Source organism: Dermacentor albipictus, chromosome 4 (assembly GCF_038994185.2).
Source record: "Dermacentor albipictus isolate Rhodes 1998 colony chromosome 4, USDA_Dalb.pri_finalv2, whole genome shotgun sequence".
NCBI classification, from domain to species: domain Eukaryota; kingdom Metazoa; phylum Arthropoda; class Arachnida; order Ixodida; family Ixodidae; genus Dermacentor; species Dermacentor albipictus.
The window spans coordinates 116,420,411-116,430,675 of record NC_091824.1 but is presented as its reverse complement, the minus strand read 5'-3'; the positions used below and the strand labels follow the sequence as shown (position 1 = coordinate 116,430,675).

The following is a 10,265-nucleotide window of genomic DNA, read 5'->3' as shown; positions in this document are numbered from 1 at the left end:
ATTTTCAAAATCATGCAGGCGCTCCATGCTCTATGTTTCGATTCCAACTTAACCAGTAATAAAATTTCTCACTCTTATCTGACATCCTGCTTCGATCTACCCGGTTCTCAACCAATCCGCCAGAGTGAGTACGTGCCAGTATATGCCAAGGATCTACATGTACAACTTCTTCACCAATTGGTTCTGATTGCCTGGTTGTGGCGCGGCTCGCGGTCATGTCGTATGGCACGTGGCACGGGCCAGAGAAGAAGAAGCCGGAGCGTTGCACGGGTGTCCCGCGGCGAACCTGCTGACTATCGGAAGACGCTTCTCGCAGCAAATGCCCAACAACGAGGCGCCGAGCAGCTCTGGCCCTCGCGCTGTCGTGGCGCTTGTCGTTCTGCTCGCGACACTACTTCTTTCCGGATTGGTGGCACTCGTGTGGATCTTGATGAACGAGTTGACAAGCTCCAACGGCGAATTGCCAGAAGTCCCGCCATTCTGCTGCCCCGACGCCGCGGAGACGATACTGACGCTGGCCAACCTGTCAAACGATCCGTGCACTGACATTCTCAGTTATGCCTGCTACAAAAAGAGTGGAGTGGACCGAAGCGCGATTGCGGTTCAAGCTTTCACATCGCTCGTGGTTCACCCTACTCTGCAGGCCAAACTGCGCTCACCGGTCAGCGATATAATTTGGGTGAACCACAAGAGCTGCCTCTTCGCAGGCGTCAAAAACCTGTTCACTGCCGAGCACGCAGTGGAAGCCGTCATCGACCTCTTTCGCCGCTGGTCGGGAAAATCTACGAACGCCCCGCGCAACGTGGACCTGATCAAGCTTGTCGGTCTGCTACACTTCAGGTACGAAATTTTCAGCGTGTTTTACACGTACCACAGATCATCACTCGAGAAGAATGAAGCCACCTACGTCATAAGCTTTCAGCCGGCGCCATATATCGATTTAGACGCGTCAAGTGCCGGACATGCCATGTTCGAAGCTGCCAGGAGACACGCTGGCATAAACGCTACACAGGCAGACGTGCTTAGTCTAATTCGCCGATTCCGCAGGGCCCGCAAGAATTCTCATGATGGGCACTCCATCGTCCCGATGCCGCACTTAGGCGAACAGTTTCCAAAGGAGGGCATAGCTACGTGGCAAGACATTTTGAGCGCATTCCCAGTGATTGCCATCAAAAACCCTCCCGACGTCGCGGCAGTCCTAAGCATATTGACGGAAAAAAACATCGTCGTTCAAGCAGCCGCGCTACTGTACTTCGCCATACACTCGACGCTGGCCACGTTTGACGACGAAATTCGGCAGGCGGCGAGCCTAGCGCATCACGCGGCATTTTGTGAAGGTCAGACCATGGCACTGTTTCCACTCTGGCATGTGTTGGCAACGCAGCAGATGACTAGCCCAGACCGTGACCAGGTTGTGCTGGAAATGTTTAACAAGATCTCTGAAGCCGTGATTGCGGACGCCCAAGTTTTCTTCTCTGCGCACCTGGACGCCAACGCGGTGCGGAGTGTGGTGCGAAGCATTCATATTCTTTTACCTGAAAACCTGACTGCCCCCTACAAGCGCTATCTCCCCTCCATAAGCGAGAACTACTTCGAGAATAAGTTTGAAATTCGGTGCTTTTATTATCAGGTGAGTAGCGATATTATTGTGTACCTAATAGAGCAGGGGCAGCGTCCAATCGTATAACTCCATGATTTTGGCTTCTAGCGTGAAGTGTAACAGGGACACCGAAAGGAGCAGACAGGACGAGCGCTAACTCTCAGCTAAATTTTTATTAAAACGAAGAACATATATATAGGTGATTGCAAAAACCGTCACTCCATCTTAGCACCTGAAGGTCGATGACGCATTGTAATAAGCGGGGCAAACATGCGCAGTAAAATGTTCTCGTTTGTCCCTTCGCGGCCGGTATGCTACTATGCATTACATTGATGACATAATGTAGTCGGACCGTGAGCTTTTACTGGAGGCGATGATTCGTCGCAGCCAAAGGTAATTTAGGTGCCGTTTTTCGCTTTTCCAGAAGACAGCCGCCGGCTTTTTCGCTCGATAGTCCATTTGATGCGCGTTTGCATGAATAAATCAACAACGTTCGCGAAATTTCGCTCGGATTGCGTTACCATCTCTATCCATATCTGTTATTCTTGCATGTTTGCCGAGAGGCAAGCTAGTACCGGTCTTTCATTTTTCCCTCCCGCTCGAAGCAATAAAGTTGATAGTCGAAAGTTGTATTAATTACTAAAAAAGACTGGTAAAAAACATATTGCTTAATTTTCTTGATCTTTAAGGAAGTTTACAGCTATTGTACTTTTGTAGGATTTCTTTTTTTACGAAAGATTCCACTTCTCGAAAACGACTTGTCAGCCGCTCTGTATGGTTTTTAGCAGCAAGTTCTTCGTCTACGCTTTGTTGACTTACTGGTGCTTTACCATGAGTGAGGGTGAAGAACGATTGCGTTGGATGTTGTTCTGTCAGCTTTCATATGTTGTCTGCAGTCTCACCTACCTCGTTGGTATGTTTTGAAGCTGCACTTGCTGAGTACGGTGCTTAATGCACATGAATATGGGTATGCGTACTATGACAGCACACTTGTTTCATGCACTGCGTTCAGGTTAACTTGTAAGTTTTATGAACTAATTTTACTGGCTTCAGATATACTTCCGTGCAGTGTTACTTCTGCCACTGATTAAAATGGCACATACAACAAATTTGACCTCTAGCTGAATCCCAGGCTTCCCTGTCGTAGCGGCGTACACTTGCTTTACACTTGCGTACACTTGCTTTACCTGTAGCAAGCTCAAGATGCGAACACGCTGGTTTCGTTGAAATACAGGATCCGTGCGAATCTTCTTGTCTGGGTAATTGTCATGACACATGGCTACACCTTAATGATGACTGTCTTTTTTGTCGTTTCCCTTACTTGGTGTTGGTGGTAACTGGTCTATATTGCCTGACCGTGTTCACAGGGAGGAGTCACTCCATCTTTGCACCTGAAGGTCGATGACGCATTGTAATAAGCGGGGCAAACATGCGCAGTAATATGTTCTCGTTTCTCCCTTCGCGGCCGGTATGCTACTATGCATTACATTGAAGACATAATGTAGTAGGACAGTGAGTTTTTACTGGAGGCGATGATTTAATTACCGCTTATTACCGATTACCGATAAAGAGCGGTGGCAGCAACATCTTTTATTGCCATTCCGCAGAGGCAAACCCGTTCAATTCACTGCGAGAAGCAGTTGTAACCTAGCAACCCGGTGTCTGCTTAACGTCATGTATAATTACGCTCGAACACCTCGGAAAAGTAAATCAGATAGGAAACGTTTCTCGTAATTGCTTAGGTTTCAAAAAAGTAACCCAATGACTGATTCGGACCTACTACAAACAAGCACGGCATCGCTCCTTGCTCTCTCTTGATCATCTCGCCCTGTACGTACTTGCAACGTAGGGCCAACTATCATACAGAAACGTGTCAACCGCTCTACAAGAGCAATTCACTGCCAGCTAAAGAAGTTGAGTTATAACCTCATCTTGTTCACCAGATAGGTGTAACTTATCGCATTATAGGTAACACCAAGAATTATGAAACGCAATCTTTTATAATTAAGAAGAAAGTCGAAAAACCGCTTTTAAGTGAACAGAATATGCAAATGTCGTTCACGAGCGCAATAAATTGTGCAAAAGAGTAAACTTCCCGAATATTATCCGCTTGCATGTTCTCCGGAATTTACATTATCGCAATACTGGGTGTCCACACGCTTGCCCCATCTTCGTCCGCGTGCCTAAAGCGTCACAAATAATTCGCCTCTTTTCATGTGACCGAATATCGCTTCATTATCGCTGGCGGTTTGAACATCCAGGTAGTTTGCATCGTGCGTAGGTGGGAGAAATACCTTGTTTAGTCTGCCCACTTCGAACCTACGTACGGAAGCGGAAGCCTGCTGGTCTTATTTCTCTTTAGCCTGTCCGCCGTGACATCCGCACAAAGCCACGTAGCAGCCAACTTTACTGGTCACAGTCATACTAATAACCCCTGTCAAGCGGGCAAGTTAAGTGCGCTTACGGAAAGTGTTCACTCGGTTTAAGTGCACTTTGCCAAATCAAAACGTCTCAAGTGGAGTGTCACTCCCAGAAGAGTGCACTTCACTCCACTCGTCTTAACAGGGGTTGACTTGCAATGTTCTTATAATAAAAAAAAAATCTCGTTTTCATCTGTTGAAAAAAAATATTAAGTTTGTTTTTATTGATAACGCAACGTAAAACAATCATTTTAAAAAGTTCGTTGCAATCTACATCTTTAAAAAAATGGCTGTGGCTTAGGTAAGGTTAAGCCCAGGATGCGAAGCATACTAGCCTTTATTTTAGTTGTTGAACCACTGTTTAGCCTGGTGAACTGCTGTTGCTTGGCTATATTTGGTTCGGCTAGACGAAGAAACAACTCATGCATTACTTCTTCGCCTTCAAGAGTGGAACGCGACAGCGTTCCCGTCGACCCGCGAAGGGGTGTAAGACCACGACCTACTGAACTACAGACCTGCACAGATCTCCCTCCTCCAGCACGCCTGGTCTAGTTCGCCCCTTTTGCCGCTAGGGAAAGAACGTACGAGCAGAGTGGCGCTAGTCATAACCTGTTCACTGTCGTCTGCTTCTGCGATCTGTTCAGCGCTTGTCTTGCTATTTCGGCAGGTACAAAGCGCTTATTTTGGCGGTAAATGAATAAATTCACAAATATACAAAAGAAGACATATTTGCGAATGCTTTGCGTTTGAATAGTGAAACTAGAAGAGGATGAGCGGTGCAAGAAATGTAAACAACGAGCATAGGTGGCCGCTGCAATGCTAGATCAACGGCATAAATTTCCCTTTCCTAGCCTCCTTAAGAGACTGAAAAAAATTGTTTAAAAAGATTCATAGATAATCTAGCTTTCTTTAGTTGATTACAGAGAGCCTAATGTCGTAGATGACATTAGGATTTACTGCTGTGTGCCGTAGTGAAAGGAAGATGATCTGGTAAAAGTACAGTAAAAGTATTCACTAGTAAGTCCTCCACCCGATATGTGCAACAGTCTGATCGATTCTGTTTCAAGGGAAGGTGAGCATATCTTGTTTTTAATATCGTTGGATGTCTAGCTCAGTAGAAAGCTTGCAAAAAATTAAGCGATCCCAGTGCTTTAAAACGTGCTGCAGTGCAGGCCTTAAAAATCGTGTCACGGAACTCTTTTCAAACTCTAAAGCTAGCTTTTCCGCGTAGTACGGCGGCAGCATAACGGTGGTGCTGAAGATACGTACGCAGTGAAGCTGTGTGCGTAATTCACTTTTTGAGCTCGTGACGCATTCACGGACAACATTTAAGAGTTAAAATGAGTGGTAATCGTTCTGTCGTCGAACATTACGGTGGCTTCAAGTTTCTAAAGAGCGCAGACGCGAATTTTACAACGTGTACAATGAAACTGTTGGGTACGTTGCGAACTCTATCACAATGGGATTTATAATAATCTCCTTGAAAAAGGCAGTGGGAGCGGCTGTTTAACGCTATTTTAGAGAGCAGCGGACTACACGCTCCGACATTCTTTAGGTTCGGGGAGTCAACTTTTGGAGCCAAGTTACCGATCAAAGCCTTGTGACATCTCTGTCACTGTGTTAGCAAAAATCATTAACTAGAGAAGCAGTTCGTCGCAACACCACAGCTGCCGTACTACTTACAACGCCGCACAACCGCCCACCGCGTAGCAGACGAACAGGTTATAAAAGCGCCACCTACGGCAGTCGGTTGAACGAAAGTGGGCGCAAGCTGCTCCCATAGAAGCCGGATATCTGTGCAGGTCTGGAGTTCCAGTAGGTCGTGTGTAAGACAATGGGCTACAGGGCAGCGACTACGCGCCCCGCATTGGACGCGGTGAGCGTCGAGCAAAGCAGCGTTCGGCGCGGCAACGAAATGTGCGCCTGAGCAAGAGACGCACGCCTTAGAAACAGCGCGTTTCTAAGGCAACACCGCATTCACTAGAGGCGCTTTTGTACCGCTTTGAAGCGTTGTACTCGTGGCTCAGTGGTAGCGTCTCCGTCCCACACTCCGGAGACCCTGGTTCGATTCCCACCCAGCCCGTCTTGCAAGCGTTGAGCCAAAGCCACTTCTCCTCTGTCGTGACGTCACGGTGTCACGTGATTTCATGGTCACCGCCGCGCCTGAGGAGCTGGGTTGAGCCCTCGTAATATGCTTCGCATAAAACGCGCTTTTAGCCTGTCGACATTATCTTTTTTTTTTACAGCGAGTGCGCTCTGTTTTTTTCGTTTAGCACCGCGTAACCTAACGTGTCACTTAAGGTACCTAAGTGCACTCCCCGTAAGTGCAATTAAGTTGCTCGCTTGACAGGGGTGTAATATTTAACCACAAAGGTGGCACATCAACAGAATGACAGTGAGCCGGTAACCTGTGCGAACCTTTAAACGTACCCAGAATGAGTGTTTATATGTAGAATAGTATAGTGGAAGTGTCTGTCACCATGACACAACGAGGATAATGCAATCTGTAATGCAAGGGTCTATCAAAACATAACTTAGATTGGTAGGTCGTGCGAAAGGGGGCATGGGACTGGAGGTACTCTTAGCGCAGTTTGCTACTGCCATTTATTTGTCGCACCCATTTCGTTGCTGCTCCTTCATTCTTAAAAAGGATTGCCTAGTGCGTTCTATTGCCTTTACTCGGATGTTTCAGTTCTGTACTTGTCAATGTATATAACGTCAGTGCCGCCAGGTGGGTCGTAAACAGTGACGTAGTGCATCATCTACTTTGAGGGTGTAATCAGCTTAGCTTGAGCTTTTGCGAGGATATTGAGTAACGCGAGAGTGAAGTTAATTGAGCATAATTGTTGCAAGTGTAGACCGACCACAAAGCAATAGTGCATACCGTGAGCCACAGATCTTCAGTGGCAGCCTGCTTCCACGCAGTGCTGAGCCCCACGATCGCGGAGTGATATTGCCATCTTTTGCCGTGACTCTGTGGTGTAGCCTGATTGCCTGCACTCAATGGTCATTGATTGTGTTTTCAATTCCTTCACAGAAGAAGCCGTTGTTGTCTGATCCTATATTGTCGGCCGCGTCTGAATCGCCCCGAGATGTCCCGGATAGATATCGAAGCAACGAGGAAGTAGGAGCGAACGCTCTGCCTAAACATCAGCCAAATCACTATTTTTTTGTCGACTTAGTGGCGCCATAGGGAATGGAATATAGAGTGCCTGTATATGATACAATAACGGTAACCAGGACAGAAAACACTGGGTGTTGATTCAATAATTTCGAGACATGCTTACTCGCACTGAGCTGTAATCAACTCATACGTATGACACGTGAAACGCTTATATTGTTTTCCTGGTTTTGCGGGTCAAGCTGGCTGCCTACGTGCAACTGAAACGATGCATTCTTATTTCAGGTAAGCAGCACCAACGCTCGGCGGGGTCTCTCTGGGTTGTACAGACCTCGCGTCGACTTTTATCGCGCATTCCTCGTGAGATACGGCAACCAGATCGCCGTCGCGTCGAGCGTCTACGCGCTCCTCAGTTTCATCAACGAGAACGCCAGAGGAAGACGCAGCTTAGCCGACGGCGCAGGTGTCATCAACGCGGCCGTGCTGGGCGTCATGCTCGCCGACGCCTTGTGGGACAAGATTTTTGACTACGCAGAACAGGAAACCGACAGCTGGGAAGGGCTGGTAGCGCACCTGCATTGCCTTCGACGACAAAGTGGAGGTGTTGTGAACACTGAACTGAAGTACCCAATTTTTTCGCTGTCAGCCGCGGTCCGCGCCTATGCCACACCCAGCTGGCACGACCGGGCCCCTGTATTCGGCTACCATAGCTTGTCGGCCAGCCAGGTGTTCTTCATGCTGTTCTTTGTGCACCACGTTTGTCTCCCAAGGGGTTCCTATGGGAGCGGAGTGAGTGCGTCGGCGCTGATGCGGAGCTTCGACGAGTTCTTCAAGGCTTTCGACTGTGCGGGGACACCGATGCGGAACGCAATCGAAGCCTGCGAGAAATCGCGGCAATGAGTGACGTGCCGTGTGTCCTCTAGCACCTGTGGAACTACGAGACAACAACGAGGCAACAACGCGAATCGGGCTTATTGATGTGCTACGGTGCAGTTTGAGAACAACGCGCACGAACAGTGATCTCGATTTCCATTTCGCAGTGCCTTATTTTGCATTTAGATGTCTTCATCGCTCGCGAAACATTTTCTTCGTGCTTAATTTGCCAAGATTTTTTATTGTGCTATGGAACAAGCGTGAAGGATCGCGATCGTCCGAAATGTTTTTTCTGCTTCGTGAGTTTTTCTGCGTAATTTATTTTCTCGCCCAGCAGTTTTTAAAAATAATGGCTCTTGTTTTAGCGTAGTTGGTGAACATAGATAATATTAGTGCTGTCAATAGAAATCGCTTCATTGGCGTGTTACAGACTCTTTGTTGTTTGTTGTACAGATTTCTGTGGATTGAAACGTGTTTAGTGGGCTGCTCTTCAGTGCCGAATCTTTCGACACCTAGTGCTGTTCGGGAAGTGCTCTGTTATGTGGTCTTCAAATACACCGCGTTGCCTTACGTTCACTTCGGTCCATAAAACTGCACATTTGTAAGTCTTGGCCTCATTTCCAGCATATTTATAAACGTGCTGTTGGTTTTGTTTGGGTATGACGGCTGTTTACGTGTCACTATATTACCTGAACAATTCCTGGTTGTAGCTGGTAAGATATTCCTCTTGTGGGAAGACAATAGTGCCCTTTTGTGGAGGACCTTGTTTAATAGCCATACACACATTTATGCTATTCTTAAAGCTTGAACAGTAGCTTCTAGTGCTCTACAGCATTGAACAATCATTTACAATTGCTGTGCGGCTTACACTGCCGGGAAACGCATATGCACTTTAAGCCAGGAGGAGCGCATTTCTGACTCTGATCAGCACCTTTGCGTTATCAAGATAACACGAGCACGTTCTGAATAAAGGCGTTTTATGACTATGGTCTGCAATAGCTTGTTGATATCGTTGAACGTATTTATCAGTTTTTTCTTGAGCAGTCTTTTTCAATATGAATTCACATAAAATAGTTTAGCTCGCTTCAATACTTGTGTTTTGCTTAAAAAGTGTCATGCGATAAGGGGGGCTTTAACATTTCAAGGGCCGAATTCGCAAAGGCTTCCGTTCGTAACGGTTCTTTGCCATTGGCTAGTGTCCTCTGTTGATGTGTTCAACATAAATGTTGGCTAGCGTTTGCTTTTGCACACGATTCGTTCGTAAGAAAATAAACCAATCCTAATTTTGCACGTACTATAAGCGAACGCTACCTGTCAAAGCAGGGAACACTTGGGAACAATAAAAAGCTTTGTTAATTCAGCCGTGGTTGTCTACACGATCATGTGATCTTATTTGGAGTTTGATCATAGTAGTATCTTGGTCTCATTAGCACTGTTAAATGTTAGTAGCTTCGAGCTTCTTGAAATACATGCCAGTTGCCTTTTCACCGTTGTGGTGAAGCAGTGCACCGAATCTCCTTCAGGCGACGACAAAACGCACGCGAATGCGGCGACATGAGTGCTGTACGATGCAGGAGCCTTCTGCACTGGAGGCACAGAATTGAAAATTTAATGTTCAGTGATTAAAGTTACACGTACTGCAAAGTATTTGGGTTATTCAGTAAAGCGGCAATTAAAAATATTGACGCCCACTTTAGCCTACGGCAGAGGGTGAAGGGGAAAGCCTGTGCGCTCAAGAAACATTAATTGAATTGACATTCTCACTCGAATGCGTTGTTGCTGCTTATTGTTTTCTTCCACCAAAGATCGTGGGAGGGAACAATAATGCCTTATGTGACACTACGTTAACTGCCTTCATTGTTCTAGTTAACACCAAAGGTCCTGGGTTCGACATCCACCAAAGGTTAAGGGTGCGACTTCCATCAAAGTTCGTGGATTCGAGTGCCTTAACTCTACACTGAGAAACGGTGGATTAATTTGCCTTAATTCCGAAGGTCGTGGGTCTGACTTCCACATAAGCACAAGGGTTCGACTTCCACTGAAGGTCGCTTGTTCGTGTACTAGAATTAACTCTGTCTTCATTAACTTTGGGGGAAGAAGTCGGCAGTGAGACCGGACGCTTCTCTCATCGACTCCGTTGATTCATGAGTATTTCCGCCGGTTTTTAAAATCTTACACACGAAAGCGACATGTAATCGGAAAGAGCAAGTCATCGTGAACCCAGGGATACCAATTTTCTGGGTGAGCGTGA

General features: G+C 46.7%; 1 protein-coding gene across 1 annotated transcript; it reads left to right on the top strand.

Moving 5' to 3' along the window:
- The first annotated feature begins 215 nt into the window (after positions 1–215).
- LOC135914671 (uncharacterized) lies at positions 216–8,674 on the top strand. Its single transcript, XM_065447606.1, has 2 exons — positions 216–1,630; positions 7,427–8,674. Exons 1-2 carry the CDS (start codon positions 320–322, stop codon positions 8,039–8,041), a joined length of 1,926 nt encoding a protein of 641 aa, XP_065303678.1. The 5' UTR covers positions 216–319; the 3' UTR covers positions 8,042–8,674.
- The last annotated feature ends 1,591 nt before the right edge of the window (positions 8,675–10,265 follow it).

Coding starts and splice junctions, on each gene's coding strand:
- LOC135914671 (XM_065447606.1), top strand. CDS start 320: ATGCCCAACAACGAGGCGCCGAGCAGCTCTGGCCCTCGCGCTGTCGTG. Junction 1,631..7,426: donor TTCGGTGCTTTTATTATCAG/GTGAGTAGCGAT, acceptor TTCTTATTTCAG/GTAAGCAGCACCAACGCTCG.